This window comes from Trachurus japonicus, chromosome 7 (assembly GCF_045865225.1).
Source record: "Trachurus japonicus isolate A0001 chromosome 7, Traja_1.0".
Classification (NCBI taxonomy): domain Eukaryota; kingdom Metazoa; phylum Chordata; class Actinopteri; order Carangiformes; family Carangidae; genus Trachurus; species Trachurus japonicus.
Genome location: NC_140913.1, coordinates 16,916,766 through 16,932,255, shown reverse-complemented (window position 1 = coordinate 16,932,255; position 15,490 = coordinate 16,916,766). Strand labels below are relative to the sequence as shown.

At 40.1% G+C, this 15,490-nt stretch overlaps 1 protein-coding gene and 1 non-coding gene across 3 annotated transcripts; both read right to left on the bottom strand.

Moving 5' to 3' along the window:
• Nucleotides 1-826: 826 nt before the first annotated feature.
• LOC146984485 (large neutral amino acids transporter small subunit 1-like) lies at nt 827-9,484 on the bottom strand. 2 transcript variants are annotated; one of them, XM_085781613.1, is made up of 11 exons: nt 9,247-9,484; nt 8,180-8,713; nt 7,921-8,046; nt 6,039-6,144; nt 5,884-5,928; nt 5,245-5,368; nt 5,060-5,163; nt 4,670-4,766; nt 4,323-4,472; nt 3,074-3,248; nt 827-2,820 (listed from the first exon to the last, which is right to left on the bottom strand). In XM_085781613.1, exons 1-11 carry the CDS (start codon nt 9,317-9,319, stop codon nt 2,744-2,746), a joined length of 1,611 nt encoding a protein of 536 aa, XP_085637739.1. In that variant the 5' UTR covers nt 9,320-9,484; the 3' UTR covers nt 827-2,743. The 2 variants fall into 2 exon arrangements, with proteins under 2 accessions (XP_085637739.1, XP_085637740.1); XM_085781614.1 differs by having other exon boundaries at nt 8,180-8,710.
• Nucleotides 9,485-10,903: 1,419 nt separating this feature from the next.
• LOC146984484 (RNase MRP) lies at nt 10,904-11,158 on the bottom strand. Its single transcript, XR_015036238.1, has one exon.
• Between the last annotated feature and the right edge of the window lie 4,332 nt (nt 11,159-15,490).

The following is a 15,490-nucleotide window of genomic DNA, read 5'->3' as shown; positions in this document are numbered from 1 at the left end:
TGTGTTTCGCTGTGAAGTTGAGTCAGTTTCACCTCAGCTAGATATAAATTATTGAAACTCCATGTTTCATTTATAGTTTTGCCCAAGGGTTATTTCACAAAGCAGATAGCTTACTTAAGAAAACATTTCATGGTGTGTTTCAGTGTGATCTGACTGACTGACTCCTGATTTAAGGTTTTGTATGGGTACTCTCCGTGACAAAAACAAAACTTAAATATTACGTTTGACTCTAAAAACAGTTGAGAGCACTGAAGCTGTGCTTTACCTTTACTTTTGTACCAATTAAATGAAAATTCAAGTCCCTATTCAGCCCCTCATCCCTTTTTCTAGAAGGTACCAAAACATTCCATACGTCACTTGTGTAATTTAATATTGGCCCCAATCTCTGATCACTAATATTGTCTCCATGAGCTCTGATACTGGTTCTTCCATCAGTAGCCATCAGACCCTCTCATTTCCTCTTCAGGCGGATATGAACTCTCCTGACAGTAGAGGCGTCATTGTCTGACAGCCAACAAACAAGACAAGACAAACAAGGAGAGACAGAGCATTTCATACAGATCACGGCTCAGGCACTTGATGGCTGAAACGATAACGCCGTCGGACGACATTTTGAGAAGATTGTGCTTGTGAAACATCCTCATTTGGAAAGGAGCTACAGTGTGTTTTGGGATTGCTTGTTCCATTTGAATCTGTTATCTCCAGACTGGCCTTTTGTCAACAGATGCAAGTGTAATGGGCCAGTGCATTTGTAGGAGTCTGATTTTAGGCTCACAGAACAAAATTACCTTTGTTGGTCTATTATCTTTACAAAACACAAACCAACTTTGAACAAAAATATGTTTTATTACATGTACCTGCCATGGTCACTGACAGACAACAGTTATAACAGCTGACAGAGGTACTTTCAGGTTTTAAGATTAAAAATATGCCATCAAGAGTTTTGTTTTTCTCTATAACATTTCACTAGGCAAAAACCATTAAAGGCATTATCAATTCACACATATAGCAATGCTTTGTACATAGACCAAGTATGTTCATAACATAAAATACACGATGAGGCCAACAGAAACCATGTATCTTCATCATCTCTCAATCAATCATTAGTGTGTGTTTGTAGCATTATTTGATGATTGGATTTGTTGATTCACTCACAAGTATCTGACTATGATGAGGATTTTAAAAGTTATGGAATGAAAATTGTGCTTTATGTTGAAAAGCTTTAATAACCCATTATTAACTTCTTTCTCTTGAACTCTTCTGTAAACATCAGCTGTTCCCTCTCTAATTTACACGTTAATGAAATTCTAGGTTAGTGTTTTTAACATTTGATTGATCATTGTCCATTTTCCAGAACAAAGAAGTTGGACATTGTTTCCAATCAATATTTCCCATTCATGGTGGCAGAAAGTTTCTGTGTTACCACAGTTGATGTTTAAAGGGACTGTCACTCTATTCTGTGCAGAGACCTTTGCTAACCTACACAAACTCCACTGTACTTCATTTTCCTCAGAGACTTTTTTTTTTTCCTCTGGGAGCTTGAGTGGGCTGGCAAAGTGCTTACAATAACTTTGGGGAAAACCTCAGATATTCAGTTTAAAACTTGTACAGTTGCTATTTAGAAAAAAAAATTGTTGCAACATTCAATTTGGTCTTAGAGTGACAATAAAAAAAATTTAAAAAATTGGGATATCAGCATTGACACGGCCGGCACAGATAATACATACACGCAATACAAAATACTAACACTACAATGGAATTTACTACATACAGCCACTAGAATGACACCTATACAGTTCCTCAGTTTCTTATAAAAACGGCTCACAAACAGGTGCTGGTATCCACTGTTTTTTTCATGTACTGTATCATCACATATAGATTGTTGACACTGAGCATATTGATATAGGAAACAGATCTGCTTCACAGCAACACATCTTACGGAAATATTACACATGTTGTTTTATCTCATTTTAGTTTGTGCTTCAAGGTGGTGCTGTGGGTTCAATTTAAAAATGAATACAAAAAATACAAATATAGAAATCAATATTCAATTAAGACAAATATTAGTAGCCTATCTGTATAGTTTTATCATTGTTATACTTTGTAACCACTCCTTCTTCCAACCCATTGTGCGACTTATTGATGAATAAATTCATCATCAACTATCTCAAGAGTTCACTCTATTAAACTATAATAAACTATGTGTAGTTTTGATTGCTAGTGTTAAGTTAAAGTAAATAAAATTAATAATGTCTTTTCTGCCTCATTTAACAACCCATTTGTACAATTCAGGCAAACAATTACAAGAACTTGCTGCTTTAGGCCATTAGAATATATTGTCTGGAGCTTGTGTTTTCAGTATACAATTAATCACGTGCCTTGCATTAGTATCCGAGCATGACTCCCCATTAACTAAATAACATGCAGCTTATAAGCATGTCGTAAATAAAAGGAGATTGAAACAGATGCAGAATAAAAGCAGGATGAAATGTCTGCAATTCGAATCCTGACTAATGTTTCGACAACCACTCTGTATGAAATAAGCCTACACTCTTTGTTCACAAAATAACATCAATCTTCAATCTGCTCTTGTTGAGTAGATGGGTTCCACAGTTACCTGCACGGTTTGATAAAGGTTACAAAAAGAAAAGCTGGTGTGGACAACTTACAAGTGAATGGATGTAAACATGTCAAGAATGTTCAGACAAAAATATTGACTCAGTCCTTCATCTTGCTCAGTCCGTTACTCAGCCGCCTCACGTTGCCCCCTCTCCTCAGGAACAGACATGAAGATCTTCTGACAGAACATGGTGAAGATTTCTGAGGAGAAACAACTCATAATATTATGCATGTTTATTTTCCTTAGCTAGGTCACTGCAGATCAAATGCCGTCAGATCAACACGTTGGTTCGAGTCTCTCATGCTGACTTTATAAACAAATGAAATGTACCATTGCCCGCGGCAGCATACACATACACATTCTCACATAACACACTGTAATGAAAGTGTCTCTCGCCTGGCCTAGACAAACAGACAGAGACACTATGAAAAAAAACTTAAATGTCACACTCACCCAGCATCTTCCTGACCACATGGGGTTTCTTCCACTTGTAGCCCAGTAGGTATGCTGGGATGCCTGTGAGAATAATGCTGCTGCCTACCAGGCACTCAAATGGAGCCGCCCAGAAAGACACGACAATCATGAAGACGCAGCCCAGAACGAAAGTCACAGGGATGAATAAATACACCTGCAGTGAGAGAGCACAGAAGATGAAGGTGTCCTACTTAAAATGATGGGCAGTTAATAAAATACTATTGTTATCACTAGTATTTTGCTGCAAAGTGACTGCTTTTGCTGAAAGGTATTATGTCTTTTCATATAAAATATCAACCTCTGCCAATTCTCTGTGCGGGTGATGCAGTGATCTATGGGGATAACTAATGATGTTGAGAGAATTGATAATGATACAGAAGTGGTTGAAGTTGCCTCATGGTCTTGTTTAGTTGTTTGTGTACTGTATATTATGACATCCTCAGTTAAAACCAGTAGAATATAACTAAGTACTTTGCTGATTCATATTAAAAGTTGTGACTTGAAGCTGTAATTTACGATTTCAAAAGCCTGCCTGGAACGCAGCATTAGCGAAAACGACCGGACCACTTACTTCTGCTTTAACAATACAAAACGCAAAAACAAAAACAAAACAAAAAATCAATGATTTACTAATAAAAATTATTGGTAAGTTTATAACAGTAACATTTAAAGTTATCAAAATTAGCCCAGACTTTATCATTATGCATTATTAAATTGGCAGTACCTAAAATATTGATCATGATGAGATAAAGAAAAGACTGTTGTTCGGACAGAAGCTAAATTTAGATGAAAAAGATTGTTTTGTCTCATGAAGATAACCGCTTCATTTTATTCTTATAAAACAATTGTGCTGAGAGCACTCAGGTTCAAAGGAGAGATGAAAGACTCCAGTCAACTAAAGAAATATCCCACTGATGAACCAGAAACAAAGAGCTGTGTATTCATGCAAGTACCACTCCCATCCTGAAATCACAGTACGGTTCCACATCCAAACAATAACAAGAGCAGTGATACAATAGCTGTTTCATAAAAAAGTGAAAGGTTTTATGAAACCAGGAGACATGTTTGTGTTACAGGCAGACAGAGCAACTGACTGAGGCTCACTTTGAGTCAAGGTCTTGCACCATTTGTCTCAACTTCTTAAAGATGTACTTTTCATCCATCTGCAATTCAATTCTACAAGTTTTTACCACCTGTAAATACAACTTTTCAGACATGGGTGCTCTACCTTGATGGGCCTTCTGAGGTCAGGCTTGGTAAGGCGCAGCCAGACCATACCCGCAATGGCCATACCGACACACAGCCATGTGAAGAAGCTGAAAAGATTGATGACAGAGAAGATGTCCTGGGAGATGGCGTAGAACATGGACAGCAAACACTGGTATAAGAGAAAAGGAATAAAAGACAATATCAGTTTCCCATACACCGGCAACAACACACACAGTGAATTTCTTAAAGATATTTTTTGTGGACATTGCTTTTTTATTTGCAGGATTCTGAGCGTCAGAGTTTAATGGTGATGGTTTTTAAAAACGCAAAAGTAACTGAATCACTGTGTAGTAGCTGGAGTCTTACTGTGAAGATTAGGGACGGCACTGGTGTGAAAAGGTCTGTGTGAACCAATCCCAGAGCAGCAGGGAGTTGACCCTCTCGAGCTCCAGCATAGAACAACCTAGAAGAAAGAAAGCTCTTTCATAGCTTTTTTGTGATGAAATAGTTGGCCTAGATAAAATGTCCGACCAATAACAGCTTCAGATTTTGGAATAAGCTCCTTTTGCCCACCTGAAACTTGACATTCCTCCAACATTTTTGAACACTCACCCCTTAAAGTTGTGTATCCTGTTCTCAAACATCATGACTCCAGTTTAATCATTGCAAAAGAAAGCTTGGTTTCCAACCCTAAGTTCAGTACATGTCTTGTGTTGTGTAAAATGCTATTGATATTCAATAATTATCCTCACACACCTTGCAGAGGTGAAGAGGGATCCATTGACAGCTCCAAAGCAGGACAGTCCCACAAAGACAGGAATCAACCAGGACATCACACCAAGGTGGTACTCCCCAAAACTCTGCAAAACATTACACTCTGTAGCATAATATATGAAGGCAGCTGTTTCGTCTCATAACCGTATGACAGAGGTAATGCTCACCACGGCAACAGCCTCAGACTCGACCATAACTTCAGGTGAGATGGTGGTGAAGTAGGCCAGGTTGGTCAGGACATACACCACTGTCACTATAGGCATGGATATAATGATAGCCAAGGGCAGGTTCCTACAGGGGAAAAGTTCACAATTCATTTAAAAGACAAACCCATTAACAACATATTTGTTTTCTGTTCCACTATTTATGAGATTGGTGATTGAGTTTGTGTTCGGTTTCATTTCAATTGCAATTCAACTGCAAATGTGATCATACAGTTTCATGTATTTTTTGGAGGGTTAGTTGTGCTCAGTAATACATGCAGCTCAGCAAAATGCAGTATTTGAAACAGCATAAAAAAGATAGACAAAACAACTGGAATATCTAATCCAGTCCAATGTGAGTTTATAATGTTCAATGTTTGTTGCAACTGCTGAGGATTCATCTCTACAGACTTTTTGAAGTTGATATTATATTGTATTAGTTTACATGTATGGTCCTGTTGCTTTGTCTAGCCCCTCTATATTGAATTCCCATGCAACCAGCTGAGAGCAAACAAGCTCAGACATGGATAAGGGTATTGGTGGCAAATATTTACAGGAGGGTCTGTACAATCCTCAAAACAACCTTCATCACATTTAAGTCACCTCTCTGGATCGATCATCTCCTCGGTTACGTAATTCAGGTAATTCCTAGGAAAAAATAAAACAAATAGTTCTATTTTAGGGTTGTGGAAACATGAAAAATCATGTGTATTACGAAATAAATGCACAATTCATTAAACAGGTCACAAATGCCTCACCAGCCTCCAAAAGCAAAGAGTCCACTGTATAAAGCCAAGACAATGTTGTCAACTCCCAATTTGCTGCCTTCAAAAGCCTTGTCTGGTGCCAGGTATGGCACATCACCTGCACACATAGAAAAAATGAGCAGTTACACACAATATATGTATTTCTTTTCACACTTGTCCATTAAATTTTTATGCGGTTTCATAGATATTAAATGGATTCTCATTAGGGCTTCTGTCACTGTTTGACTTCTTGTGCACAGTCTGTCTGTTGCTGCTTGACATTTTCAACCAGCAGCCAGTTCAGGATTTTATCTCCAGCGTTTCAACTCTGGGTTTGAGCATTTCCTTTGATGTAGGGAAAATATAATTTTTAAATGCCATCTGCATCTAAAAATTAGCAAAAAATAGGTTTTGAGGCACAAACCTCAGTAAACCCATTTGCTCGCACAGCAGTTACCAAAACAGGTACATCATCAGCGAGGGCAGCTTGAAGTCTTGCTTCTGCGTGGTTCCTTCCTCTACCTGTCGCTTTCAGATGGTAATGACTTTTCTTTCCGTGAGGCCTGTTATACACACATTATTTTCTCACTCAGTCCTCTGAAAGACAGCCGGCAAGCCTTTGCCGCCCTGTTTCCATGGCAACACAGTGTAGAGCACAATGGTGGTGGGCATGGCTTTGCAAAAGAGGGGGAGAGCAGCAGATGTAGCATGGAGCAAACACTCTCTCCTCTCTTCGCGCTCTTTCATTTTGAACTGCATGACTGGAGCAGAATCAGTCACTTGGCTATTTTAGAAATGCAAAGCATACATACAGAGGAGTACGGAGCAGACATTTCACATGTGAACCACATCATCAGCCCAACTGTCTTTCTCTCTGTATGGAAGAAAATCTATTTTATTTGCACTGATGTTTCATAATAGGCCACATTTTCCTTTATATTTAAATCTATTCTACCGTATGTGGTACATTTTGCACAAATGCGTGATATATCAAACCAATTATTCTCAGTAATGTTCAAATTCAATTTACACCCACACTGACACACGTGCACATGGCTGCACAGTGTGCACACTCACTCTGACTCAATTACATGGCTGAAGACAGAAAAGCCTTGTGTTCAGACTCGGCAAACTGTGCAAACAAACTGAAAGGAGGGCAGTCCGCTTGGTTGAGCACATTAGTGTTGGTCAACAATTAGTTGATCATTAGAGACCAAAAAATAAATAAATAAAGCCCACCTCAGTGCAAGGAGGTTTTGTTGTACGTAAAGATGAAAGACTGATGTGAATAATTAGGCTATATGAAATCTTAAAATTGGAATCCTACTGTCTATAATTTAATTATTACACTAACAAAAGTGAAAAGAAGGGGAATGGAAGGTAAGGGAAGCAATGTTTGTTGAGAGCGCCAAGAAAATATCTACTACTGTGAGTGTATAAAACATTCACATTCACATCATGTGGTGTTATTTACTGATCATTAACATATACTTTTATACTGTTTGATAAATTGGTAAATCATTAAAAAATATGTTTGGTATATACGCAATTATGCATTTATAGCCTACCAAAACACACTGTTAAACTACTATTAAATTTCACAAAAGTTGCTTTTTTTATATTAAATTATCTAACCTCTCTGTTTAACATCAAATAAGGGGAGGTTGAAGAAATGTATACTGAACAGAACTAATGTGGATAAAGGACACTGGATTAAAACCCAGATGTTGGTAAGGCAGTTTATCCAAAGCTGAGTAAGGAGGTCTCTTTGTGTTACTGTACATGGCTACTTTACAGATTCACAAAGATCCCTGAAAATGAAGTTCATGTGGTTCTGTTGTCAGTGTCTGTGAGGATCTGTCTGTCAGTCAGTCTGTGAGTGAAGAGGACTCACCTGTGGAAATCTGGATAAAGCCAAAGAGGATGATGATGACCAAAGCTACCAACTTGGAGGCCGTGAACAAGTCCTGTACCTTGGTGGCCGCTCTGACGCTGATACAGTTGACAAACGTCAGGGATGCTGCAGAGGGTGGGAGATAACAACAGTAAACACAGAGGAGAATCAGGGATGAGAGGAATAAAGAAAATGGGATGAAATGCATCCAACATATGTCTTAAATTGTTTGTCTGTAGAGGTAAAGTAACCCACTCACTAAGACACAGGCAGGCAATGAGCTTGGCAGCACTGTCCGGCACAGGACAGTTTGGGTAGAGAGGTTTCAGGAGATAGGTTGCAAACACCAGTGACACCACATACTGTGACGACGGCCGAATGATGAGCATCTCCACCCACAGTTTCAGAAAGGCCGCTAGTTCGCCGTACACTTCTAAGATGTACGTGTAGTCTCCTCCTGACTTAGCGATGGTTGTGCCCAGCTCGGCGTAGCATAGGGCACCCATGGTAGATACCACTCCACAGGCAGACCAGATGATCAGGGAGAGCCCGGCTGAGCCCGTCTCTTTGATAACACCTGTTGGAGTGACGAAAATGCCCGAGCCGATGATGGTGCCTATGATCATTCCCACACCGTTGAAGAGGGTGATGCTGCGTTTGAGTTCGATCTTCTCCGCTTTGGCAGGTGAGCCCTCGGTGGGACTGGTGGCAGTGGGAGCAGAGACCATGGGGGTAGATGGAGAGGCTGGCTGCTCCACAATCAGACCATCTTGGTCTGGGTCAGCCACAGCTGCTGAGGGAAAGAGGACAGCAGACTATGTGACAAGAGTTTTGCATTTGATTTTGCCAATAATCTTTCTGTGTAGAGTTTTTTCTAACATAAATCCAGGTTGTACATTCTCAATACTGAATTTCACGTGATCCCTGGTAAAGACAGTATAAGATGAGGTCTTACAGACTCATCGGGACTAAATATAAAACCAGTTTCTAATGAATGACACCTCTTTTTCCTGATTTACCCCTCCTTCTGTTTCTGTAAACACAGACCACATCATGTCGAACTGTGTTAAGGCCCAGTGAAGGGTGAGGCAGAACAAGATCGGCTTTTTATTAAACATGTCACTTTCCTTCACAGTCACCTGTCATCATCATCATCATCATCATCATCACACGCACACCTAACTAAATCAGCAAGATGTATCTCCATAGCTACATGAGCCTGAATGCACTCTTGCATCAGGCATTGTTGCATCAGAGCGCATGGTGGATTAATGCAGCACTGCACCATGTGGTATCTACAGGAGTGTGAGCGTGCACTGTACCTACCCCCCATCTTCTCCTGGCTTGCCGCCTTAGCAACGCTCTCCCTGCTCCGTGATTTCAGCTCTGGTTCAGCCATCTTCCCTCTCAGTCTGGGTCCCCTTGTCTTGTCTTTTTCCTCTTGCCCCCCTCTTCCTTCCTCTCTTTATGTCCCCTTCCTCCTCCTGTCTGAATTTCCTCCTATCTCTCTCTCACACATGCACACACATGCACACACACATGCGCGCGTGCAAACCCCCCCCTCTCCCCTCACTCTCTAACCCTCCCTGATTCGTCCACTCTCACACACATGCACACACACTCTTCCCTTCATTTGCACACACCGCCTTCGTCACTCAGACTTCATCTGACCCTGATCCTCTCTCTATCTCTCCCTCCCCTCCGTCTCCCCAGGATACAGCAGGGAGGAGCTGAACCATTGTGATGCTGCTGCTGCGTGAGCCTACGCCCACTCCAAATGAATGATGGGATATCTCAAAGGGGGAAGTAGGTTACCGACAGGCACCATTTGCAGGGGCCACCATGTGACGCAATAATCTTTTTGTTTACTGCCTAATCCAGTTGGTGTACAGTGTGCCCGTGTCTGTGTGTAATCTCATGCCAGTGTAGCCTATTAGAGAGGGATGCTGAATGGGTGCTCCTCCCTCTAGTGGTATCAACATGGAAAAACAAGTGTCTTTGTTCTCCCCCTGTCATGCAGAAAGGTGACACCACAGAGCTACTGGTTCTATAGCAGAGTAATAATGATGGGGTGCATGATATTTCTGTATCATCTTACACATTTTCTACCCTTTTACTTGCACCATATCATCTAATTACATGCTGACATGGTTAGATATGAACTCAGTAAGGTCCTGATCTACCCACCACTAGAGGGCTCAGTCTGCTCCATGATGAGGAGCTGCTGACTGCTGACTGTCCATGTGGTAGGCCTATATCACCACTAAGAGAATGTATTTCATCAGATATTCGCCACTAGGCTAATAACTTCTAATCTCATATTAGAACATCTAATTGGTTACTGAAATACTGATTCTCTCAAAATGGATGTGTAAGGGATTGAAGCACTACACAAATAATATTTATTTATTATTTATCCTGAGCTTTCTGCTTTATGTTCCAAATTGTAGTCTTGGGTTGGTTAGTGCATGCAGAGCAACTGCTCTGAGTGTATGTAGTTGTAGGGTTGCACATCACATTTCTAACCACGAGATGGCGACCTAAACACATTTTTAAGTCTGTGGTACCTCGCCTAATTCTTATGAATTGTCAGTCTTGCTATTACTGTAATACAATAACCCTGGTGTGTGTCATTCATTTGCTATGACACAGCGTGCACACCCTTGACCCCCGCATGTAAAATTAAAAATGTCAAGTGACATGGTTTGGATTTGGTTAGATTACATACCCTACACCTGATGAGCTGTCACTCATGATTCCACAGTTTTGATAAAACTAACCTATTAAATTTTGTGTTTGTTCAGAATAAAAGCTTTTGTATTTTGAAGTAGGCTACCCCATCCCTTCAAGATGTATTCATTTTAATTTAGAATTTGTTGAAATAGCCCACGTGAAATACATCCATGTTAAAAACTAATAAAAGCAGGGGGAGTGAGGGATAATGGGCTATTTTGACGGAAGCAAAGCCACGCTGTAAGAAAAGAGCATCCTGAGAATGAGCCCCGTTCTGTTCACGCGTCGTGTGAGCGTACTTGCATTACTACAGCACTGACAATGTCGAACAGCGAACACCAAGCTCAGTTCAGTGAACGTCTCAGCTTGTTCACGGTGCGTCGCTGAACGACGCTGGTATCAACCAGAGCACTTTCTGCCATTGGTCCGGGGACTTTCCCCTGAGCATTATGGGAGAAACCAGGTCCTCTGTGGGTAGCTCAGAGAGCAAGCCTTCGGAATGCCCGGATGTAAACAGGAGAAACGGCGTATATGACGGAGGACAAAGGGAGGTCATTTACAGTGACGGTGTCAAAAACTAAAACCTCTTAGTGTAATCTTTCTGTGATTACACGTGGCCGAAAGTTTACAATGCTCGTGTTTGTCTTTCAAAGAATGTTTTTGTTTGCGAGAAAACGGTTCTTGAGTTAACGCTTTCAAACACAGCGAGGCATGACGGGAAAATTTAAAGGTATAGTAACCAAATAAATGTCTACAATGTAGATTTGTTTGTAGCTTGTGGTTACAACTACGGTCACTTGTAGCTAAAAATCAGACACAAATGAGCTGAGAATTGTCAGTTTTTAGATTTAGTTTTAGTTTAGTTTAGTTTTTTAATTTGTTGACTGTCAGTTGATAATGATGTTTCCACTTAATAATTATCACTGAGTGCACTACATAATAGGCTACTAGCCTACACTTAATTTTATAGAGAGTTACAGTTTGTTGTACGAGATTTGCAATTTTATTTTACTTTTCCTTGAAGGCAACATGGGTCCCAGCAGACTTGAGTCGTGCCCTCCGAACAAGAGTAACAGTCTGTGAATGCTGTCTCTGTGGTAGGTGTATATCAGCTCCTTAAATAGGCTATAGCCTATATATAGCCTATAATACTAATATAATATTAATCTTGCTTTAATAAGTTGCTTACCGTATGTTAACTTGTGTGACGACTTTAGCCTTCGATCAAGAGCAAAAAATTCAGCAGTGGAGAGATTGGGGACAGTTTTTGCAAAAGCCTACTTGAAAATAAATTTTCAGTTTTCTACGAAGTGCTTCTTTTTTTTTCTTCTTCTTTTTTTTTTAAAAGGGTCACGCTGATGTGACCCCTCGATGTGTTAGGCTTTCTCAAAAACTGAATCGAAATGCAAACCAGGACATGGAAGACAGACTTTAACTGGTCAAGCACTGCTGGCCTTGCCTGACTGTGGCACAGTTTCATAGCTCATAACATAACATTATCAGTGGAGATATTTTTCATGTTATTTATCAGTGCTAATGTTTCAGCTGTATGTTAAGCCAGTTCGCACAAGAATCAAGCAGAAAAACATTTAGTTGCTGCTGCACATTTGCACATTTTGTTAGGTTGTATTATGTTCATGTTGAATAAAAGGCTTCTCTCAAGTTTCATAGTCCCTATGTCATAATGTTACATTAACATTACAGTCTGACCCTGGCTATGTGCCAAATTACAGCATTTCACTCATGGTCTTTGACACTAAACTTCTTCTTCTCTGTAAGTTTAAAAATAAAAGCTAGACAATAAAATAGCAGACAAAAAAAGGTTACCACCATCCCTTTTGGCCCAACTGCTTAAAAAATATACCTAGCATGATGGCACTGATAGGAAAATTATACTCAAGATGTTGCACCAACATGATGGCACATTAATTACTGTGTGTGCAGACAGTGATGACAGCTGCTGATGGAAAGACAGGCTGTGCTGCAGCCCACACAGGAGTGTCAGCAGTGTGGGTTTTTTTTTTCAGGCAGCACAGTGACAGGCACCGTCTAACGGAGAGACCTTCTGTGAGACAAATCCATAATTTTACACATCTTTTACTCTTCAGTTAACTAATCAGAGACAAGTGTCACATGAGAACATGCAGTATACAGTAATAATATTTTAAGGGACAGTTTAAACTAAAGATAGACTAGATCAACCCCACGCCAAGGGGTGGAGGAAAAATTAAAACCCTGATGTTATAGTGATTCTTCAGTAGAAAAGTATTAGAACTTAACGACGGCCGCAAGAATGTTTTATTATTCATAAGTATTTTAATGTTAGCCTACAGTTGCCCCCTTGTGGAGCTGAGCCCAATCATATAGCTACATTAAGTTAAGAATGGATACAGTACTTCATTCATCTCCTATAGGAATAATTCAGGCTAACAGTAATACTAGTAATAATATCCAGTTCCAGCTTTTATAACCAGCTTGTCCAGTCTTCTCGTGTTCAGGTTAGACATGCTGCTGCCCCAGTAGACTGCAGCATAAAACAGTAGGGCCTACATTGGTCACCACTGACTGATAAAACATTTGCAGGATTTGAGCCTTCAGAGGAAAAAGAGACAGCTCTATCCCTTCCAGTGGATGGTCCGTCCAGTCCCGTTTACTTTGCAACAGCTGAAAAAATATTCCTCCACAACAACAGCCTACACAATACAGAATTATATTTTACTTCAATCAAGATATGTTAAATTATGTATCTATCATTGGCTGTTCACATGACATCTATTCCCATCTCACCCCACATATTCATTTTTTAGGTTTCCAATGCCTCTTCATATATATATATATATATATATATATATATATATATATATATATATATTTCATCATTTTCCTCTTTCCCCACTTTTTTTTCTGTATTTCTTGGTGCCAATTTACCATCTCTCCCCTCTTCAAAGAACATCCACCTCCTGCTTCCATCACCCACCAACATTGGACTCTGTTTCATATTTCTTTTCATCAGTCTTTTCATCTGGCCTCCTCCACTGAAACATCATGCATATCCCTCTGATAAATCCACTCTGCCTCTGCAAGACGGGGCCGTTGCTTACATATCTTTATCTCTATAGGCTGCTGTATTTTGCCTTCCCTTTTCATCATCTTCTGTCTTCTGCCTTTTTTCACTGTGGTGCTTTTGGTTTCAGATCCACTTGAACCTCTATTACTCTGTGGTTGGTCAAATGTTTTTTGTTTGTTTGTTTCTGTCTAATGTTCTTCTTTACCATAGGAGTGACAAGTTCCCACTTAACAAGCTCCATTAAATGAAGCAGACATGCAGTCTTGTACTTAAGTTCTAGCCTTTTATTTGGTCTGTCTTACTGTAAGTTACAAAGTCTTTCAGTGACCTAGTAAAATAGCACCCACTTCAAATAGCAATGAGATGATATTATTTTTACTTATTCATTATGTATTTTATAGAAATATTTTCTTGTCTGCACTGAAACCCCAGAATCTCTCTCTGTTTGTTAACAAGAGCATGGGCTTGGTTGTAAATGTTTTATTCCCATCTAGACCATTAAAGAGAAAATGTCTCAGAGAGCTCTGCAGTTATTGTTTGCTGGCTGATGCACTCCTCCACTCGTATTTGTGTCATCTGCTGCTAATACGAATGTGTGGCCAATGTAAGTAGGCAGTAGAGCCCATCTGATAAGACAGATCAAACACCATCTAAATCTGGAAATTCATGCCGTAGGGCTGTCAGTAATCCATGCCTGATCAGTTGGCACTAAGCTAGACTGGAAAATATAAGACATGTTGCTGTAGCCTTGTTGCACTCTCTGAATGTTCATCTCCAAACTCCCACTTCCTCCTCCTCCTCTCTCCATCCGCCCTTCTGTTACCCTATAGCATACTACATATCTATCCTCTGGCTTCAGGAAATCAGAGCTCAGGCTTTCTGCTTGGGTTTGCTTCTCTTCAGTGTCAATGCGCTCTGACAGTTGACCCTGATTTTCCTCTTCCATTGTGTCTCTTCATGCACACCACTTCTTCGATTTCCTCGTCTTCTCATTTTTTATGGGAACCACTTTGCTCTGTAGTCCATCCATTTTCCTTCCTCTAACATCTTAATCTTAATCACACACATACACAAACCATCGAGCAAATAATTGAGTGCACCAACAATCAGGTGCATCAGCATTGAAAACAGAAAAGCCTTGTCTGCTAATGGGAGTCAAATGTCACAAATGGCATCCACTTATTGGCAATTAATCCACACCACACTGACTCACTCCCTCTACTTTGCCTCCACCTCATATGTATTAGTGCATGTTATGCAGAGAGGGTCTGGAAATTGCACAGAAAGACATGATGGCATCAACGTATAAGTCCCATTCACAGATAGATTAATTTTGGCCCTAACATCCCCCAAGAAGTTCCACTGTCATGGAGAGGAAAATGGCAGCATGGAGGGATCAGGGTGTGAGATGTGCTGCAGCTGTTCAAAGTGTTCCTGCCTCAGTATCCTCATTCCCCACGGCCTGCGTCATGGGAAACTCTGGCCTTCAAATCTGACCTTTGAAGAGACCTGAGGGATTGGATTTCTGTCTACCTGCTGGAACAAGAGGATTATATTTTCAAGATGTTTAGGTATTATATATGTAAATATAATCCATAACAGCTTCTTCTCAGACTGATCTGAGAAATACTTTCATCTACTGCAGTGTGAGTTTATACACATTAAACTGACCTAGTTTTCGAGTCTGAATATACACTCATGAATAAAAAGTGTAAGAACACAACAACACAGTGTTAGTGCTTAAACAAATTCCATGTGAGTTATATCGTA

What these genes read in the sequence shown, in the direction of transcription:
- LOC146984485 (XM_085781613.1), bottom strand. Translation starts at nt 9,319, where the DNA reads ATGGCTGAACCAGAGCTGAAATCACGGAGCAGGGAGAGCGTTGCTAAG. An exon ending in CTTTATCCAGATTTCCACAG is followed by an intron (nt 6,145 to 7,920) that starts GTGAGTCCTCTT and finishes CTATGTGTGCAG; the next exon opens with GTGATGTGCCATACCTGGCA. An exon ending in TGTGGTCAGGAAGATGCTGG is followed by an intron (nt 2,821 to 3,073) that starts GTGAGTGTGACA and finishes GTTTCTCCTCAG; the next exon opens with AAATCTTCACCATGTTCTGT.